General features: G+C 50.3%; 1 protein-coding gene and 1 long non-coding RNA gene across 2 annotated transcripts; both read right to left on the bottom strand.

The window, feature by feature from the left end:
• Positions 1-39: 39 nt before the first annotated feature.
• On the bottom strand, positions 40-10,519 carry SMARCD2 (SWI/SNF related, matrix associated, actin dependent regulator of chromatin, subfamily d, member 2). Its single transcript, XM_039235915.1, has 13 exons — positions 9,999-10,519; positions 5,484-5,668; positions 5,264-5,306; positions 4,995-5,117; positions 3,603-3,758; positions 3,084-3,179; positions 2,839-2,940; positions 2,537-2,698; positions 2,276-2,373; positions 1,573-1,708; positions 1,285-1,407; positions 1,050-1,151; positions 40-974 (listed from the first exon to the last, which is right to left on the bottom strand). Exons 1-13 carry the CDS (start codon positions 10,212-10,214, stop codon positions 921-923), a joined length of 1,596 nt encoding a protein of 531 aa, XP_039091846.1. The 5' UTR covers positions 10,215-10,519; the 3' UTR covers positions 40-920.
• A 5,325-nt stretch (positions 10,520-15,844) lies between these two features.
• Positions 15,845-21,043, bottom strand: LOC120234227. The gene is made up of 2 exons (XR_005529027.1): positions 20,882-21,043; positions 15,845-16,362 (listed from the first exon to the last, which is right to left on the bottom strand). It is a non-coding gene; the product is annotated as an uncharacterized LOC120234227 (long non-coding RNA).
• Between the last annotated feature and the right edge of the window lie 123 nt (positions 21,044-21,166).

Raw genomic sequence — 21,166 nt, 5'->3', positions numbered from 1 at the left:
TCATGAGTGGCCGTACTGTTTAGTGACCAAGTCTAGGTATCACCAATAAACAAGGATTTATTTGGAAATTTCCAAACCTGCCAGAAGTGGCACTTGCCAAGCCCTGGGGTCCACCCTCCTTACTGAGCTCCAGAGGGCAGCAGTCCTCCCCGCCTCCCCCTGCACGTCCTCCTGCCCGCCACCCGCGCGCACACCCGCAGCTCCGGCCGCGCCAGAGAGCCGGGCTCCCCTCCAAGGAGGCTCTACCGCCCTGGGCCCAAGAGCTGGGGTGGCCGCCCTCTGGCATCCCAGGAGATGATGGCGGCCAGGGCCGCTTGCATAGATTGAGGAAAGAAAGTAAGGAAGGAGGCACCAAACAGGGCTCCCTGAAAACCCCAACTTACCCCTGTACAAAACAAGTGGCTCCCGCATAGAAAAACCTGCTTCCCAAATAGTGCAAATACCCAAAGGAAAGGAAAAAACCAGCAGCAAAACTGTGCTGGCAGGAATGGCAAAGAACTTTGGTTTAGAAAGGCCAGGAAGAGTGAGCTGCGGCCCCTCTTCCTCACCCGGCTCCTCGGAGCCAGCTCTGACGCTGGCTCCGAGGGGGGGGTCTGTAAACAAGCAAAGCCAGCGGGCCTGGTTCTGAAGTCTCCATTGCAATGTCAAAGTACAGCCTCCAGCGGACCTACTTGGGCCGGCCTGCCTGCCTGTAGGGAGCAGAGGCGGCATCTGTTGTGAACCCACTTAAAGCCAAAGTGTAAAGTAAGTATAAGGCTTTGGGGACCAAGCAACAAGGAATCCTATCACTACATTTATGAAACTACAGCCAGGGAACACAGGGTGACAGGAGACACCCTTCACCCCATCCTTAGCCTATGTGTCTGTGGTCCCAGAGGGTGGTCCCCTTCCAGGCGGAGGAGGGGGCGGTCCCTGAGCAGTTAGGTCAGGCGGATTCCCAGCACCTGTTCCAGTTCTTGCCTTCGCTGCTGCACCTGAGAAAGGAGAGACCGATGGCTCAGGCCTCTGCCACTCGCAGCCTCAAGAGGGCGCACAGGGCAGAGTCTCACCTTGGCAAAGATGTGCCTCCCCACTGCTTCCTGGGCCCAGGGCTGGTGGTAGAAAGCAGCTCGTCTCTCTTCCTCGGGATTTCCAATCACATCAGTGATGATCTGCAGAGAGCCAGGAGGAGAGCTAGCTGTACGGAGTGCCATTCTCACCCCTGCAAGCGGAAGCAGTGACAGGGGTAAAAGCCCCCCCGCCGCAGGCCTTAGCAAGGGATCAACCTCAGGAGGAGGACCACACCTTCAGGTCTCGGCGCTGGGATCGGAGCCATTCCTGGATGAAGTCCTGAGGGTCAGTGCTAAAGCTGAGCATGAAATCCCTCTGGGTCTTCAGCTGGTTGATGGACTCAATGGTCTCATGGATCTGGAGAAAGGACTGCGTGTGTCAGACTGGCACCCACTCTTAGGGAGTCCTGTCTCCAGGCCTAACCCCAAAGGACTGATCAAGATCCCATCCCAACTCAGCCCACCCACCCCCACCTTGGGTCCCTGAGTAGGCTGGGGAGGCTGGGGTCCCAAGAGGGCATACCTTGACATCAAGGGAAGCAATCTCCTGTTGATTGGTGGTAGAGGCCAGAAAATTGCTCATCTGGGCCTTGAGTGGGTCGTCTACCTCGACGTCAATGTCATAACACGCCGTTTTCTTCTGGTCATTAGGATCTACACTGTAGGCAGGACACAGGAGGGGCAGGGTCAGCACAGCTGTGTTCATCCCGCCCACCAGGGCCAAACCTGCACGTGCTCAGGGAGCAAGAAGCCAAACCTGCTGCTTCTCTTTGGTTTCACATCAAGCCAAAAGTAAACAGTTTTTTTTTTAATGTTTTATTTTTTTGAGAGAGAGGGAGACAAAGGATCCAAAGCAGGTTCTGTGTTGTCTGTAAACTCGTTAGATCATGACCTGAGCTGAAGGTGGATGCTTACCCGACTGAGCCACCTAGGCTCCCTAAGGTAAGTGGCTCCTAAAAGAGCCTTCCCGGGGGCACCTGGGTGGCTCAGTCGGGTAAGTGTCCGACTTCAGCTCAGGTCGTGATCTCACAGTTCGTGGGTTCAAACCCCACATCAGGCTCTGTGCTGACAACTAGCTCACAGCCTGACGCCTGTCTTCAGAGTCTGTGTCTCCCTCTCTCTCTGACCCTCCCCTGCTCATGCTGTCTCTACCTCTCTCAAAAATAAAGAAAACATTTAAAAAAAAAAAAAAAAAAGAGCCTTCCCATTCCCCCCCTTCCATTTACCTAATGACATGGTTGATGACAATGGGATCTGGATGCTGCAGCAACCCAGCCAGCTTCATGGGAATCTCAGAGAAACGAAGTCGGCCACAACTGAAGATCTAGAGAGTACCAAAGGCCTGGTGATGCCTTTGAGGGCACAGAGGGCGATGGGCTACCCCAGGCTCAGTGTGGAGGATGTGGCCAAGAACTGGCGCCGCAGGGAGGTGGAGCAGTGGGCAGGGCAAGGACCAGGAGACTAGGGGAGGACGGCCACCAGCTCACCTGGCGGAAGTAACGGTTGCAATTGATGTACTCCCGCTCGTGCCCGTCCTGCAGCTGGTTGTGTTTGATATAAAGCCACAGGGCCTGCATGATGGCCGCCCTGGTCTGTGTGTGCACCCCCAGCAGCCTTGCCAGTCGGGGGTCCAACTTGTACTGGGGAGGCTGAAGATGGACAGAGGGAGTCAGGGGAGCACGGTCTTGTGAGAAACCAAAGTGAAAGGATCAGGCAAGACAGGAAGAGTTTACTGCAGAACTGGCCCTCCTCCCGCAGATGACTCCCTGGGGCCCCAGACGTTTGTCACCTGATGATCCAGCATGAGCAGGAGGGTGCACTTGACGTTGAGGTCTCCAGGCCGTTTCACCTGGAAGCCATCAGTCTCCTGGGTGGTGGGCATCCGGTGCCACTGGCAGGGACAAGGGGAGCACACCTCGTCACCAAGGGAGCGGAGCCGGAGCACACACGCCTCGCCCTCCACGGGACCAGCGCCACTTCCCGGCCCACCCAGCATGTCAGCCCGTGCTCCCCAGGCCCCAGGGCCACTCTCACCTCCACCAGGTGGTTGTCGGGCCCGTACAGTTCCTTATCCAGCTCAATGACGAGGCTCTTAAAGAATGAAGAAAACTTCCTCTTCTGTTTGCTAGGCTGGGGAATGGTAATGGGTGAGAGTTGGGAGTGTTGCTGACCTCTCAAACCTAACCTAGGCTAAGCCCCCAGAAGAGTACTATTTCAACCCTGCATCTCAGGGTGGTGGGATTCTCGGGTCCTGAAGCAAGCAAGGCGACTGGGCAAAATGAGACACTGGACACAGGGAAAGGGCTCTGGTTGCAGCTTCGCTGGCAGCCAACGAGGACTGAATTAGAAAGGGGTACCCTTCTTCAAGACACTTCACTGCCAACTGCAGGATAGTTGTAACAAGCATACAAATCTTCAAGCTCTGGCTTGGAGCTGTGACCCAGCAGTGCCCTCTCCCTCAAGCAGGACTTCTCCGGAAGTGCCCAGTGTCTGGCCCCAGTTTTAAGCCCACGCAGGCCACCTCCCCTCCAGACACTAAGTCTCCCAACTCACATCATCCAGCAGTTTTCCCTCCACTCGGAGTTCCCAGGAGGCCACCTTGTCCCCTGCTGGGGTTCCCCCGGGCGTCCCTGCATTTCCTGCATTATCACCTTCTGCCTTGCTGGGACTGAAGGTATTGGAAATATAGATCCGCAGCTTTCGTTTTTGCTAAAGAGAGAAAGACACCAGCTAGAGGTGGGCCAACACGCTGGAAAACAATGCTACCCAATCTTTCTGTCTGGACCCATCCAACATCAATACTGAATGCTGCCTAGGGGCCAGGCACCTTGTTAGGGATCAGACATCAGGAGGAGGAAATCCTAGTCCCAGACTTCAAGGAACTCACAATTATGGAGGAGCCAGAGGCACTACTGACAACTCCAATACCGTGCAACTGCTGGTGTGACAGGGACACACAGCATGCTCTTGGGCAAATTGGCAGCTTCCAGCACACGTTTTACACAAAACTCAAACACCCATCATGGCCCCATGGCCCTGGCCTCTGGAAAGCTTTTACCACTCGGGATCCTAGATTTTTTTTTTTTTTTTTAAATTTATTTCTGAGAGAGGGACATCATGATCAGGGGAGGGTCAGAGAGAGAGGGAGATACAGAATCTGAAACTGGCTCCAGGCTCTGAGCTGTCAGCACAGAGCCCAACGCAAGGCTTGAACCCACAAACTGTGAGGTCATGACCTGAGCCAAAGTCGGACGCTTAACCGACTGAGCCACCCAGGTGCCCCTAGATTATTACTTTTAAACCAGGGAAGTGTGTGCGTGGAGATAGGAACTTATCTATTCTCTAGTCTTGCCCTGCAAACTTGTAACCGTGATCCATAAGGTTTACATCTTAAATGACTCAGGACGCATGTACATATATAAATATCTGAAACAAAATATCATTAAACAATATTTTTACTACTATGGTAAGTACTACACTATTGTGAAGTATTATAATTTCTACTATTTCAGGCTGGTCCCAGGGCACCTGGATGGCTCAGCTGGTTAAGGTGTCTGACTTCAGCTCGGGTCATGATCTCACAGTTCACAAGTTTGAGCCCGGTGTCAGGCTCTGTGCTGGTAGCTGGGAGCCTGGAGCCTGCTTCGGATTCTGTGTCTGTCTGTCTGTCTGTCTGTCTGTCTCTCTCTCTCTCTCCCCCCCCTCCCCCACTCACTTTCTGTCCCTTGCTTCTCTCAAAAATAAATAAAAACATTAAAAAAGTAAAAAAAAAAAAAAAAAAAACATGCTGGCCCCACCACATTAAATTGAGTTCATGCTCCACTAATGGGCTGCATCCTGCAGTGTGAGAAATCGCAGACCCACACTTGGCAGACCCATGCCTGAAACACAATGTCATGGGGAGGCAGAGAAGTCTGGAAAAAGACTGGCCAAGGCTGCACACACCGTCAGAGGCTTTTTGATGGCCTCTTGGATCTCCATCCGCTTTCGGGCAATGGTCTGGTCCAGCTTCCGCTCAAAAGCCAAAAGATCCATGTACGCCTGAGACTCTGGGACAAGCTCCCGAATCTATGGGAAGGGTAGAATTCATTAGTTTGTTTCAGCTGTAGTTCTAGCTCCTTGCTCTACCATCCCAGAGTTGGGGGAAACTGACTGTACCCACAGCCCGCCATCCACTGGGTAAGGCCTCCTAGGCCCCCACCCAACATACTCACTCGCTGAGGTAGAACCTTATCTGCCATCTTCCTCCTCTTTAACCTAGGGAGGACAGAAACCCATTTAAGGGGTCAATGGTCCAAACACACCCCACCTCCACTCCCCCTCCAGTCCCTAGGACCCTCCCCCAGACGGAGTCTCCCTCCGTCATTAGAGCAACTTAGGACAGAAGGAACTGCTCCGTTACTGGGCAGAGTGGGAGAAACAAGATGGTCTTACCCCCGGCGCTGGGCTGGCATTTGGGGCTGGGCCTGGGGCACCAGCATGCGTTTTCGGAATGGGTCCATCATGGTGGGTGGCATGCCAGGTCGAAGTGGAGCAGATGTGCCAAATGGGGAGCCGGCAGGGGGTCCCACCTGTAAGCCAGCCATGGGCATCCGACTCCCTGGTGACATACCAGGCCGCTGGAAGAACCAAGCCAATGGGGGTGCATAGGTCAGTGGTAGAGCCCCATAGGACCCATAGCCCATTCCCTCCATCCCTCTCCTGGGCGGGGTCTGGCCCTGAGCCCTGCTTGGAGGACAGGGAACAAAGGGGAGCAGATGCCCAAGAGCAGAAATGTAAACCACACCTGCCCCGCCCCCTTCAGCCACCCTGGCGTCAGCGCCAGCAAATGAGGCCTGCCAGAGTCTGGGGTGGGCAGAAGAGTCCTGCCCGAAAGGGAATGGCCTGTGGGAGTGTTTCGCAGCCCATTGCCACCTTCCAGCCCCAGCGCACAATGCCCAGCTGGCTCTCCTCTTCTGTGAGGCACTCCAGACACCCTCACGTGATCCCACCAAGCACTCCTATCTACTTCCTTCCCCAGCTGGAGACAGAAGCATGGCCTGGGGACAGTGTCACAGCCAGGTGGAAGGGTGCGGTGTGATATGAGCAGGCAAGGCCCCAACATCCACCTCCTGGCAGCGGACTAGTGATGTGACTGAAGGGAAGAAGACAAGCCCATCAGGCAGGGGCACCCTAGGTGAGCAAGCCACAACAGGATGGGCTGGAGCACGTCCCAACCAGTACGGGTGGCCTCGAGTACAGTACAGAGACCATCTGGTCACCATATGGCCACTCTTCACAACCCAGAACCAGCCCCTTCTCTCCACCTCCCTACTGCCCTGCTCCCTAGCCCCAGGCCAGGAGACCCTAAGAGCAAAGCTGTGGCTCCTGTGTGGCCTATCAGAGAGCAGCTGGCACCCAGGCTCTGTTTGTGGTCCATGCACCACCCGGCGGCTGGGGCTGGCGGGTACCTAACTCAGCCCTCACAATCCCAAACTGGAGCACGGAGGGAAGATTATCCTGGGATGCAAGATCAGTCACAGGGTCACCAGGAAGCCAGGTGACAGAAACGGCTTCGAAGAAGTCTGCAGAAGGATTCCCCACCAAGGTCCAGCTCCCCAACAATTCTGGGAGTAACCCCAGCCCCCTGCCCCCACTCCATAGCTGCTGCCTGCAAGGCCTGTTTGGCAGCTCTGCCTTGCACACACTGTCCCTGGCAGCTTCACAGGGCTGGCCCCAGGGCCCAGATTATGCAACCAGCACAACTACCCCACCAAGCCAGGCTGGGTGGGGACTTGCACCAAACCAGAGAACCTCCCACCCCCAGCCCAGTATCATGGAGATGAGATTCCCGCCCCGGCCCTCACACACACTTTTTCATCTAGTGCCAAACTCATGTTCTCAACACAGAGGGTCAGACTCTTGACCAGAGGCAGAGATGGAGAAAAATGACCCAGAGATGTAGGGAAGGACAAAGGATGAGTAGGTGGGAAAAGCCATCTGGGGGAATGAAATTGAACGTGGGGGACTCTGGGGCTTCAGGAGGCCTACCACGAAGAGATTCTTCCGAGCTGCTGAAAGGCAAAGGACAGCCTGTTTCTCGCCCTTAATGAGCCATGGCCAGAGATTACAGAAAACAAACTCAGCATGGCCACAGCTGTAAACCCAGTCTCCGGCCACGCTACACAGATTTTCCCCACCCCGAGCCTAAGCTGGAGGGCGGAACAACTGGAGGAGTGGGACCTGCAGAGAGTGAGCCAGGGCCCTGAGGTCCCCATGAAGCCACTCACTAGGACTTTCACAAAACCTCCTCGGCACCGCCCATCCCTCCTAGGCAGGTGCTCTTGTAGCAGGAAGTCCCCAGTCCAGGCTGCAGCAGCAGGGCCTGGAACAGGCCCCTCCCAGACATCTGCTCCAGACTTCCAGGAGCAGGGCCCCAGGCTTCTCCCAAGAGGGAGAAGAGGCCCAGGGGAAGGTAGCTTACAGCTCAAGTCCCAGCTTGGTCTTGCCAAGCTCCACACCTGCTCTTTGAAGGTAGCTCCTCTTCAAAATAAAAAACCCAAGCGTTAAAAAAAAAATTCCCAGGTCAGGCCTCTCAGGTTCTGTTAGTGCCCCACCTGCAGTTGAGCAAGGTAGGCCTGGCTCAGTGCCCTGAACCTCGGAAGTGTGCGACAACAGCCTCTCCCTAGCCCAGCACCAGCTCACATCTTAAGTGTGACTCTACTTCCACCACCCAGGAAAGGAGCAGCGCATGGCTGGGCCTGATGCTGCCATCTCCAGAGAGTACACACCGCCCTGCCTCAAAGCCTGTGGCCCTGGGGCTCCTGGTGGCTGGGCCTAAGAGAAGAACATACCCCCTCTCTAAGTAGAAAATATTTTGAACTCAGGAGTAAATCCAACAATCTGTTTCTTTGGGTTTTGTTTTTCCTTAAGCTTCTCCATTGAGTATGATCCACAGCTAGAACTCCTTCCACTGTGTGGAGGGAGGTGGGTCATCACTTTCCTTCTTTCAATAGGCTCCCCTACTTGCCCAACTTGGGCCCTGAAACCCTTGCTCTTCTAGTTCACCCCATGTGCTCCAATAAGGAACCCTCTTGCGCCTCAGATCTCAAGTCCCATCTCCTGGAGTCACACAACTGGACTTGGAAAGAGGCCAAGCAAGAGCTTCCTTAAACTCAGCCAGAGTAAGCTGGGTCCTCCCTCTCCCTTTCTGCCTCCAATGCCCCTCTCTGGAAGAGGAGGAGGTGATAAAAAGCTGGTGGACTAGAAAGCCTGGGGAAAGCAGAGGCTCAGTGCCTTCCCCTCGGCCCCCAACCTTAGCAGCCTGGGACTACCCAGCCAGCCAGCCAGAACTTGCCACTGGCCCCAGTCCACTCCCTACGTATGGTTGTGGAATTCATCCTCAGGGACTTTCCCCAGGCCACAGTGCCCATGGGTTTCCAGCAGAGGAAACTGGAGAAGCTCCTATCTGTTCCTCAGACCCTTCTCAGGCCAAAGGCCCACAAGGAGGCTCCAAGCCCAGCCCTCAGCTAGCTGGCCCGAGGGCAGCAACACCTTGGAGCCATGAATCCCCATGTGGGAAAGCAAAATGAGAGTGCTTGGGACCAGATCTATCTCTGTCAATACGCAGACCCTTTTTCTTTACAGGGAGGAGTGAGAATGAGGAGTTAAAGGGAAAAGTCACTATCCTCGGTTAAGCATCTCTTTAGAAAGTGAGGACCCAAGACTCATGGGTAGGGACGAATGCACATCCTACTCTATGAAGATCCATTTTTTGAGCCTCTACCTAGAGATATGAGAAAGGAACAGAGTTAAGCCCCAGCTTCCTAGGGAGATTAGCAAAGAAGCCAGTGCCAAATGCTAGGGTACACAGGTTGGGTAGAATATGGCATTGTTAGAACATAAAGGCTAAATTAAAGTGGAGAGGGAGTAGGGAAAGGATAGGCACAACTCCTAAGCATTCTGGGGTAACAAGAAACAATGGACTGGGGCGGGGGGGGGGGGGGGCTGATGTGCCGCACCAGCAGGGTCCTCATACTGTATGAGTTCCTCATACACTGACCCTAAGGATGGAGTCTCTGCCTCTCAATGGCCTTTGAAGCTGCAAACTGAGAAGCTCTCTCTTTGAAGCCAAACTCCAAAGGAGTCAGGACAAAACTCTGAACAACTCTCACAGGCTCCTCCAGCCCCAGACCAGTAGGGCTCAGTGGAGCCTCTCTGCTCCTGCAGACTAATCAACTCCTGGACACTATGACACCAGGCAGATAGCCAAAAAGAGAGTCTGCCCAGAATAGGCAGGGCTTTTCGCCTTCCTCAGGCCTGGCCACCACCGTCTCTGGTCGAACCCAGAACTATCCCGTGCAAGGGTTGCTGGGCCTGACCGGGAGTAGACCCTGCCTGGCACAGACTGGAATCCCCTTGCTCTATCTTCTACTTCCCATGTCTGGGAAGCCAGGCCCTTCTTCCTCCTCATCAGCAGCTGGGAACCATCACAGACACGCTAGAACTCTGCCAGTTCCCAACTAGAAAAAACAAAACAAAACAGGACAGACTTAGGAGTGGGACCAGGGCCAATGCAGGGTAACCCTGGTTTCTCAGTGAGGGCCCTTTTGAAAAACTTTCTCAGCACTTCCCAGAATCCCCTACCCTACGATCTACACTAGAATTCTCAACCCAGTCGCCCACAACTCACTAGCTCCAACTCCTCCATCTCTGTTACTCAGAATCCCAGTTCCAAAAAAGCCTCCAGGCCCTTTCAACCGCTCCAAACCCTCCACCCCAGAGTCGTTTTTACCCTCTCCCCCAACTGCCCCACCACCCGGCCTTGCCTTCCACCCCGTCCCGTGCACTCCGCGCGCCGGGCCCCAGTGCCCTCTGTCCAGTCGGCTGCCCCGAGGCCCTCAATCCAAGCCCCGTCGTTCCATGCCCCGGGCGCGCTCTCGGCGGCGCCCGCGCATCAGCGCTCCTCACCTGGTACTGCGCCGCGGGGCCCGCGGGGCCCATGGGGCGGAAGGCGGCGGCCCCAGGGCCCCCCACGCCTCCAGCCGGCCCTGGCCCTCTGAGCGCCGGTCCCGGCAGCATGCCGGATCCCGCTGGCGGAGGCGGCGCTCCCAGAGCCGCGGCAACGGCGCCGCCGCCAGGACTCAGCGGAGGCAGCGGGAACCCGCCCGCGACACGGCCCGACATCTCTCCGTCCCGTCCGGCGGTGTCGCGATCCGGGCTCCGGGCTCCGTGTCGAGTCCGCTCCGCGATCCGTGCTCCGGGACTTTCGACCTAAATTCCGGGTTCTGGGGTTTGTTGATCCGGGTTCCGGGATTTCCTAGTCCAAGTTCTCGAGTTCCCCACAGACCCAGTTTGGGGCAGGGCCGATCCCGATTCCGGTCCTGCCCGGGGAATTCCGGATCCGGGATCTGCTGCAGGCCCGCCTGCAGCCCGCGGCCTCCGGAGGTTTGGCCGGCAGAGTCCAGTTACCCAGAGGCGGCAACTAACTCCCTTCCCCGCCCAAACCAACCCAGCGCTAGGCCCCGCCTATACACCGCAGTCCAATGCCAGGATGCCTCCTCAAATCCCGCCCCTCGCGAGACCCGCCCCTGACGGGCACCGCCCCTAACCGTCAGCCCCAGAGCCACGCCCACACCCCGAAGACCGCCGGAGAGGCGGGGGCGGAAAGCTGCGCAGGAAGCAGTGTGCAAGGCGCGGGGTCAGAGGTCGAGGGTCACTTAGGGTTTCAACCGCGAATAGGTAGTTGCTGGGCACTGCCAGGTGTAGCTGACTCCCCGAGGTACCTAGCTACACTCTCTGAAAATAGTTTTCTCGAGTCTTTCTACATTTTCAGCATTAAAGACAACATAGAGCTGTTCTCTGTGGCAGAAGAGCCTCCAACTTGACTTTGTTTAAAAGCCCATCTTGGGGGCTTCTGGGTGGCTCAGTTCGTTAAGCATCCGACTTCGGCTCAGGGCGTGATCTCACGGTTTGTGGGTTCGAGGCCCCGGGTCGGTCTCTGTGCTGACAGCTAGCTCAGAGCCTGGAGGCTGCTTAAGTTTCTATATCTCCCTCTCTCTCTGGCTTTCTCTGCTCATGCTGGCTCGCTGGCTCTCTGTCTCTCTCTCAGAAATAAAGCATTTTTAAAAATTGAAAAAAAAAAAAAAGCCCATCCTGCTGGCTCAGAGCTGCCAAGGGATATCAGCTGCCCCAGACCCGATCCAGCTGTGTGAAGGGTTGGCTTGGCCAAGCGCCCGAGTTCTTTTTGCATATTTTTAACGTGGCTCTGCCTCACTTTAAGGAAGCTTAGTACTTTACTCCATAGGAAATGTTTCTAGGGGGAGGAATTTTGCATTATGAGAAACCCCCTTCTCCTTGTAGTTAAATAAGGTTTTTCTCCGGGATTAATAGTACTTAATTGAAAAATAACTCAATGCCTTTTCAGAAGCCACTGTCCTATACCATAAAGTGTTAAAGTGCTTCAGCCGTGTCAGAGAGCCTACCTTCTGGTCATCTGGGATTTTCTCCTCATGATACAGACTAGTGCTTCTTAAGCTTTAATGAGCAAAAGAAACATCTGGGGCTCTTGTTAAAAATGCAGATTATGATTCAGTAGGCTTGGGGTCTGGGACAGGACTTAGGCTTCTGCATTTCTCACAAGCTCCAAAAGCAATGTTGTTGCTACTCAGACAACAATTTTGAGTAGCCAAGATAGATTTTCACTATTTAAATTCTCTGCTTTGTTTTCATCCCCAACCAAGTCTTGCACCAGAGCACCCCAGATCCTGTTTATAGTACAGTCCTCCACTCTTTTTAGAAATCAGTTCTGCTCACCTGGACTTGCTCGTATCTTTGCTCCAGTGACAAACGCTGCTCTGCTGTTGCTTTCCTGCCTCTTGGTCTTCTCAGAGATCACACTCCTCTTTCTGCCTAACGTGGGTTAACTGCCATCCTCAGAACAGACCACTGGAATTGTTACAGTCATTGAGTCGGGCCCCTCCCCACCCCTGTAAAGTGGGTACAAAATTCATGATAATGTAATTAGTACCCATTTCAAGGCTTTTAAGCTTGTTCATGGAGTTTGAGGGAGTAGTAGGGGCAAATCCCCTGGGGAGCTTTTCCAAACTATCTCTTCTAGCTCCTCCCCCTAAACAACACACGGACACAATTCAATGGCTTCCAGTATTATATTTTAAGAATAAGCCTCCCAGAGATGACTGGGTGGCTCAGTCGGTTAAGCAACAGACTTCGGCTCAGGTCATTATATCTTGGGTCATGAGTTCGAGCCGTGCATTGGGCTCTGCACTAAGGGCATGGAGCCTGCTTGGGATTCTCTCTCTCTCCCTCTCTCTCTGCCCCTTTCCCTTGCGCACTTGCATGCTCTCTCTCTCTCAAAATAAATAAATTAAAAAAAAATAAGCCTCCCAGTATTATACACCTGAAACTAATAGAACACTGTATGTTAATTATACTGGAATGTAAATTTACAGAAACATAATAGGATAAGCCTCCCAGATGATTCTGATACAAGCTGCCTTGTAGAGAACCTTTACACTAGAAAAGAGACAAGCTAACGGAGCGCCTGGTTGGCTCAGTCGGTTGAGCGTCCAACTTCGGGTCAGGTCATGATCTCACGGTTCAGCGGGTTCGAGCCCCGCGTTGGGCTCTGTGCTGACAGCTAGCTCAGAGCCTGGAGCCTGCTTCAGATTCTGTATCTCCCTCTCTCTCTGACCTTCCCCTGCTCATACTGTCTCTCTCTCTCTCTCTCTCTCTCAGAAATCAATAAAAAACATTAAAAATTTTTATGAAAAAAAGAAAACAGACAAGCTAATAAGTGCATTTAAAAAAGAAATAAGGGGGGCGCCTGGGTGGCTTAGTCGGTTAAGCGTCCGACTTTCGCTTAGGTCATGATCTTGCGGTTCGTGGGTTCGAGCCCCGCGTCGGGGTCTGTGCTGACTGCCAGCTCAGAGCCTGGAGCCTATTTCNCGTGGGTTCGAGCCCCGCGTCGGGGTCTGTGCTGACTGCCAGCTCAGAGCCTGGAGCCTATTTCGGAGTCTGTATCTCCCTCTCTCTCTGACCCTCCCCTGCTCATGCTGTCTCTCTCTCTCTCCTAGAAATAAAAAATATTAAAAAAAAAAGAGAGAGATAAGGGCCAGCTGGCTGGCTTAGTCGGTAGAACATGCGACTTGATCTTGGGTAGTGATTTCGAGCCTTGTCTTGGGTGTAAAGATAACTTAAAAAATAAAATCGGGAGGTGGGGCATCTGGGTAGCTCAGTGGGCCAAGCACCCAACTCCTGATTTTGGCTCGGGTCATGATCCCAGGGTCATGGCATCCTCTGTGAGCATAGAGCCAGCTTGGGATTCATTTTCTCTCTCTCTCCACCCCCTCCCTCCTCCCCCACACTCTCCCTAAAAATTGTTTTTAATGGTTTTATTTATTTTTGAGAGTGAGGAGAGCATGAGTCGGGTAGGGGCAAGAGAGAGGAGGGGTCAGAGGATCAGAAACCGGCTCTGCGCTGACAGCAGAGATCCCAATGCAGGTCTCAAACTCACCAACTGTGAGATCATGACCTGAGCTGAAGTCGGACACTTGACTAACCCACCTAGGTGCCCCTCTCTCCCTAAAAATTCTTTAAGTAAAAAAATCAAATAAAATTTTGGGGCACCTGGGTGGCTCAGTTGGTTAAGCGTCCAACTCTTGATTTCGGCTCGGGTCATCATCTCACGTTTCGTGGGATGGAGCCCTGTGTCAGGCTCTGCACTGACAGCAGAGCCTGTTTGGGATTCTCTCTCTTCCCCCCTCTCTCTGCCCCTCCTTGCTGTCTCTCTCTCTCTCTCTCAAATAAATAACTAAAATAAAGTCTTAAACAATAAAAATTTTGTAATTTAAAAAAAGACGAAACAGTTCAGTGTAATTCAGGTCCTCTTGAATTCAGGTCCTCTTGAACCCTCCCTAGCTCCCCATTGCTCTTAGGTTAAATATCATACTCCCTTCTCATGACATGTAAGGTTCTGCAAGCCTTGCTCCTGCTTACCTCCTTGGGCTCGTTTTAAATTACTGCCTTTGGCTTTCTAAGAGTCAGTCCAGAAGTTCTCCGGGCAATTTTTCAAACTGCTAAGCCCCTTCCAACCCCAGAGCCTCTCTACTTCCAGTCCTTTGTTACCTTTTCCACTCTCTCCCCTTACTTTATTTCCTACCAAGCAATTATCACAATATGTAATTGCTTGCTTATGTGTGAACTAGTTTACTGTCTGAACTGGCTCCTTCACCAAAATACAAATTCTTTGAAGGTGGAAACTCTTTCTCTTTTCTCATTTTCTTTTTTTTTTGTTTGTTTTTGTTTTGTTTTGCTATTGAGGTGAGATTCACATAATGTAAAATTAACCCTTTGAAAGCAAACAGTTCATTGGCATTTAGTATGTTCACAGTGGTGTACAACCAACACCTCTACCTAGTTCTAAAACATTTTGATCACTCCAAAAAAAAAAAAATTCCATACCCATTAAGCAGTTGCTTATTCTCCTCTTCTCCTATCCCCTAGTACCCACCAATCTGCATTGTTTCTATGGATTTACCTATTCTGATTATTCATATAAATGGAATAATATAACATGTGACTTTTGTGCCTGGCTTTTTTCATTTAGCATAATGTTTTCAAGGTTTGTGCATGCTGTGGTATGTACCAGTACTTCATTTCTATTTCTGGCTGAATAATATTCCATTGTATGTATATGCCATAATTTGCTTACCCATTTGTCTATTGATAGACATTTAGGTTGTCTTCATCTCTTAGTTATTGTAAGTAATGCTGCTGTGAATGTGCATGTACATGTATTTGAGTACCTGTTTTCAATAATTTGGGGTATATATTGTGTTACTCTTAATCATTGTCATAACCTAATTAATATATGTGCTTAAACAAGTGAATGATCTTTAAGTGTAGTGAGAGAGAATGATAAACAATATCAATAATGAGTTAATTGCTATGATAAAATATCCTCAAGGTGTTGGGGGGGAAATAGGATATGTAAGTCATGGTAAGGATAAAGATTTCCAATTCATTAAGCAGAGATTAGCTGACACTTGTTAAGTACTTACCACATGTATTACTTCTTTTAACCTTTATAATGCATATGAGGTAAATATTCATTTTACCTCTATTTTAGAAATCAAGGCAGAGAGATTCAGTTACTTCCCCTACTTTCACTGTGATCATGCTAGGATTCAAACCTGGTTTTGATCTGGCTCTGGAATCCAAAATCCAGGCACTTAACTACTATCTATGACTTCTTGTTTGTAGCTGTTATTTCTCTATTATTACCTCTGGTCTGTTATTACTCGCATAGAAAGTTTTCAAACTGAAGAGCAAGTGCTATGGGGACTCAGAAAAAAGGCTAATTGGTAGGACCTGATTAATTAGTTTTCCTGAAGAATTTGGTTTAAAGGAGATACTACTGATGGTCACCCAATAAGGCAAATGGGATTTGATACATCACTAGGGGCAATTCAAGACCTTGTGAAAGAGAGTACCAAGTTAATGCTCAAGAATCAAGAGTGGCGGGAGACCATTCCTCCTGCCACCCTCATAGGACCTACCTAACAGTGTAGCCAATTATAGGACTTGCAGTCACGGAGACAGCGTGCCCACGCCTTTATTCCACTTGGAATGCCTTTTTTCTCTTCCTCTCTTCTTCCCTTGATACTTATTCTGCTCACTGACCACTTTTCAGAACTTCATTCTGACACATTTTATGGTTTCAGAAGAGGGACTTTCCTATAACCTCTGACCTTGTTGCATCTACAGACACTCAGAGACTTAATGGAACTAAACTATTTAACTTTTTTAAGTATTTTAAAAGTATTTAATAAACCCGAACCAGAGGGACAATTCCCAGCTTCCTGACCCAGCTGTTTGGTGGACAAAATAGCTGCCAAAGAGTTCATGGGAGAAAGGCCCTTGGAGCAAGGTGGCCCAGTCCTTCTGCGACAGCAGGGTAGCAAAAGATCACTCCTTGGTATGACGGCCCACAGCAGGTTGGAATTTCAGAAGGAGTGCGGATAGTCAGGTCATGGTGGAAAATACTTACCACAATGGCAGCACTCCTGGGAACGTACCAGGAGCCTGTCTGAGATGGAACCCCAAGCAGCTGACGCATCCATTTTCCATTTGTGGTGGTGACGCAGGCCTGGGGCACCGCGCAGTCAGAGCAGCAGAAGTACTGGATGGCAAAGCAGCAGATGCTGTGTTCACCATCTAAGAAACACTCATTGAGCAGCTTCTCTGTGCCAGTCACTGACATCTTCTAGTAAAGAAGGTAAATGCATAAACAGATTGTTTCTCCACATGACAACTGCAAAGATAAAGGTATTCATAAGGTACCATGGGGAAATCTTTAATGAAGGAAAGGGATTAAGTGAGGACTTCTTGGAGGATGTTATGTAAAAAAGCCTATGAATGAGTCAGGCAAAAATAACAGAATAAGGCTCAGAGGCGTGAAACAGTACAGGGTGAAGAGAATCAGAATCGATTTTGTCAGATCATCAAGTGTACAAAAGTTCCTCCTCCACACACACAATGAAGTCACAGATGCATATTTTCATAGTCCACACAGTTTGGCAGGTAAAACTCAAAAGTAGTGTCTTCCAATAGTGGGAGTAGATACCAGGATTCAAGAAGTGATTTCAGGTCTCCAACCCAGGTGACACTCTGGGAATCTCTGGACCCAAGGCCTGGGGCATGATTCTACCATTTGTTCTGTCCCCATGCAAGGTAGACGTTTATGGTGTATTGAGAGACCTGGGTGGTGCTGTGGTCTGAGTCCCACAGTCTCCCAGTCACTTCCCAGACCCTCTCAGAGGTGACCTTATGGCTCTTGAATTTGGACCCATAGCTCCTGGTATGACTGGAAAACAGACCAGTAAGACAGAGGAAAGATAAGGCAAAGATCTTCACTGGGATCTCTGACTTCTCCTCCCTCCCCTCTGGTCCTCTGCAGTTCTATCCTTAGCTCTTTTCTCTATACATGACCTACCCAGACATACTCATCTATTCCCATCCCATCAGTTACTGCCTACTTTCTGATGAGCCTAAATATCTAACTCCAATCACCACCTCTCTCCTGAGATTCAGATCAGTATTTCCAATTCATTGCTAAATGCTCCATAGGTCATGTAAACCCGTCTGTCCCAATCAAGGTCTCATTGTCCTCCTTCCCAGTCTCCTCTCCTGTATCTATCTTTTTTTTTTTAATGTTTTATTTATTTTTGAGAGATGGAGAGAGACAGAGTGTGAGAGGGGGAGGGGCAGAGAGAGAGGAAGACACAGAATCTGAAGCAGGCTCCAGGCTCTGAGCTACCAGCACAGAGCCCGATGCGGGGCTCGAACCCACAGACTGTGAGATCATGACCTGAGCCAAAGTCGGATGCCCAACCGACTGAGCCACCCAGGCGCCCCCTGTATCTATCCTGAAACAGGGCATGAGGACATGGCAAAGGGCTAGTCCTACCTTGCTAAGACATTCAAACTGGTCTTGTAGGCAGATGGAAGCCAAAGATGGGGTGACCCAACCAGATGTCCAGGACACCTGCCATCAAAAGCAAAGAGGTGAATAGAGAAAGCCTTAAGGACCTTCGTTGTGCTCTCTTGAAATCACTTTTCACTCCTCCCTTTCTTGCTCCCCTTCAGTCATCAAGTTCTGTTGGTTTTACCTCCTAAATCTTTTTTGGATATATCCTACCCACCTAGGTCAGGTCCTCAGCATCTCTTCCATAACCCACCCAACTAGTTTCTCTGCTAACAGACCATCCCACCCTATCCCTCCTGGCAATTTTACCCCAAGGCAGCAAATCTGATCACATCCCTCCATTTTCCCATTATCTGTGTGCCCTCCATTACAATCAGCTTTAGGCTTTAAGCCCACTGGAGTGGGCTTCTTAGAGCTGTTGTGGCGACCGGAGAGTGAGAAGGGAAGGCAGCACTGGGAGATCCTCTCTTGTGTCACCCCTACCTCTCCTCGCTTCAACAAGTTCAGCTTTGTTTTATATATTGAGTGACCTTGCAAGATTCTTTGGCAGAAAGGTTTGCACAGCTCTAAAAAGTTTAAAAGGCAAGGGCTTGCAGGAGAATCTAAACTTTTCAGCATGGCATAACTGGCTTTTATCTGTCCTCCTCTTACCTCCAGAGCTTTATTTTCCACCAACATCCCAACTGAACTTGCCCTTCCCTGAACACACCAAGATCTTTCACGCTGTAATTCTTGTGCCTATGACGTCACTAGGAATGTAAGCTCCTCCAAGGCTGGGGCTTTGTTTGCTGCTGTCCCCACTACCTAGAACAATACCTGGCACAAAGTTAAGTACTCAATTCGCATTGATTAAATCAATAAGTGTTTCTCCCCAGTTCTCTGCTATGCAAGTGTCTCTTTATTCTTCAAGGCCAACTCAAATGTCACTGCCTCTGGAAGTTTCCGTGACTTTCTATCCCTACCTTCTAACTGCCATCATCAATTTGTTGTTTTGTTTTCCATAACACTCGCCGAAATTTCTGTTAAGAGTACTCATCATATTGTGCTGTGGCTTTTGTTTAGGGCTCTGCCTCCATCCACACCCCACTCCAGTGTGAACTCTAAGAGGGCAAGGACAGTGCAGAAACAATGCCTGCTCAGGAAGTAGCTCTGATAAAAGTTACCTCCACTTCCCCACCCCAGAACTCTCTGTTCCAAGTCAGTCCTGATCAGGAGTTAACCCATCAGGGCAGAAGGTTAAAACCAGCTTAGCTCTTAACAGTTCACTTTGGCTCCCAAAATTTCTCAAGCTTTTTGCTCTTATTTTCTTAGACTTTACTGATTAGTGACCTTCCACCTGGATTCTTGGAATTTTCTTTATTTACTCTTAGCTCAGATCTTATCCTCACCTTGACTCTGATGGGCTGGTCAAGGCTGATTCACTTAGTACTAACTACTCCTGATTTTAACCCTTAACTTATCTGTTCTTCTAATTCTGGTTAAGACTATACTGATCCTACTTAACCATTTAGCTTCTATAAACAAGATGCCTCTGAGCTGGGAATTGACAGCCCCAGGAATAAAAAAAAAAAAAAAAAAAAAAACAAGCAAGGGAGAAAAAGTCTTGAAGGATCAGGGAAGTAGAAAATTTGGGGAGCCCAGAAACCAAGTAAAGCAGTCAAAAGGAAGGTGCCACTTCAGAAGAGGATGTCCCTCTAGCTGCAGTTTCTCCTCTTTTGTCAGGTGCAAACACACTACTACTATAACCCACTGCCACAGTCATGACCAACTACCTGGGCCAAAGCAATTATCCATCTGAAGGACCAGCTTCTCTACTTCCCTAGGAAAGCACCATCCACATAAAGAAATGGGTCAACTGGAGCAAGCCCATTTGCCAAAATTCAATTCACTGACCAATTTATAAAATAGCCATAGTTTTTTACAAACCTTTTTTTATATGATACAGCTATTTTTATTAGATGGGATTATATTCACAGCCTTTAAAATGTTAAAACTGGGGCGCCTGGGTGGCTTAGTCGATTAAGCGTCCGACTTTCGCTTAGGTCATGATCTCGCGGTTCGTGGGTTCGAGCCCCGCGTCGGGCTCTGTGCTGACTGCCAGCTCAGAGCCTGGAGCCTGTTTCAGAGTCTGTGACTCCCTCTCTCTGGCCCTCCCCTGCTCACGCTGTCTCTCTCTCTCTCTCTCCTAGAAATAAATAAAACATTAAAAAAAAATAAAATGTTAAAATTTAAGATTTCAACTGAAGAAATCAACGTTAAGGTTGATACACCATTCAGGAATTGGGAAAAGGACAATAAAAATGTAAGCATATGACAAAATAGAAAACGACGTTCAAATGCCTCTCTCCTAAAAACAAGCAGCTGAAAAACTCCCGCTCAGCATACTACGAACAGGGATTTTGGTTTCTAGAAAGGGGTGATTATGATGATTTGGTATCACTATGCAGGAATATGTTAACATAAGTGAGCAAAACCATTCGAAGCCATAAAAGAGAAATGAGGGTAGCCTGAAGGGGTTACTCTGATAGGTCTTACCAACTAGCTGCAAATAAAGCCTGGTAGTTTTAGGGGGAGTCGTCAGGGAAGGCCTTTCTGCGATCACAAAAGGAAAACGGACTACCATTTATGGAAAACCGATATAATGTCAAAAACAATGGCAGGCACTTTCAAATACATAAACTAAATATCATTCCTTTTAACGGAAGAGGAACTAGGAGTTATGTAACTTTCCCATAGTCCCAAAGTTAGTAAGACATCGCAGAGGAATTCATAGACGGGTTTGTTCGGCCCCAAAGCTCCTATTCCACGTGACATTCTCCCTCAAACTGTCAGGATGGAAGACGACAAAGCATTGCTACAACTGGGGTTCAAGAAAGGCAGCTGCTCTTCTTGGGACAAGAGTCGTTCACTCATAATCTAAAAGAAATAAACCCTCTTCCATAAAATACAGGTAATAATAGCACCTCCCTCAAAGGAGTTACAGTCTAAAATCTAACACACAATCTAAAATCCTATTTAACTTGTAACAGGGAACGCACGTGATAATTGGTCCCCTGAAAACTCCCAAATCCTCAAATTTCACTGCACCAAGGAGCTCAGGCCACGGCCACGGTCAGACAAGGACACAACAGGATGCCCATGAGAAAGGCCCGATCTGGGGGCCGGAAAAGTGTTCTGAGAAACGACCCTCCGAAGACTTTTGACATGAAAGTGGAGGAAAGGGGACCGGGGTGGAGGCACACAACGGAGGACTCACCCCTTTTTTATGGCTACTGATAGCTGCTGGGCGGGGGAGCAAGAGCCCAGGCACGTTTGGTAGGAAGTGAGGAAAGGAATGCTCGCTTACTCAAGCGTGTTACTTGTATGTGGAGAAACGAGGGTGCACAAAAAGGTCTTTTCGGGTATTGGCAAAAAGTCCCGTGGAACCCATCTCCCAGGCCACTCAGGAAGAGTCGAGAGCGATGCCAAATAGATTTTTGAGCAACCGAGGAACCGACACCAGCGCCACACGGTGCGGCCCAAGGAGGGAACGCGGCTGCGCACGCAGCCGGCTCCCGCGCGCGACTTCTCACGTGTTCAGGCCGCACCACATAACGAATAGGCACAGGGGTGGACCACCCTTTGTTTTTCT

Source organism: Hyaena hyaena, unplaced genomic scaffold, assembly GCF_003009895.1.
Source record: "Hyaena hyaena isolate Hyena2069 unplaced genomic scaffold, ASM300989v1 scaffold_104, whole genome shotgun sequence".
Classification (NCBI taxonomy): domain Eukaryota; kingdom Metazoa; phylum Chordata; class Mammalia; order Carnivora; family Hyaenidae; genus Hyaena; species Hyaena hyaena.
Note: the sequence above shows the minus strand (reverse complement) of the source record. Positions and strands in the feature narration are given on the sequence as shown.

Bases quoted from the DNA above. Each gene is read 5' to 3' on its own strand.
- SMARCD2 (XM_039235915.1), bottom strand. From the start codon at position 10,214: ATGTCGGGCCGTGTCGCGGGCGGGTTCCCGCTGCCTCCGCTGAGTCCT. The intron at 3,759-4,994 runs GTGTGTGCAGCC...TTCTCTCTTTAG, and splicing joins CCATCAAAAAGCCTCTGACG to CAAAAACGAAAGCTGCGGAT. The intron at 2,374-2,536 runs GTGAGCTGGTGG...GGTACTCTCTAG, and splicing joins GCAACCGTTACTTCCGCCAG to ATCTTCAGTTGTGGCCGACT.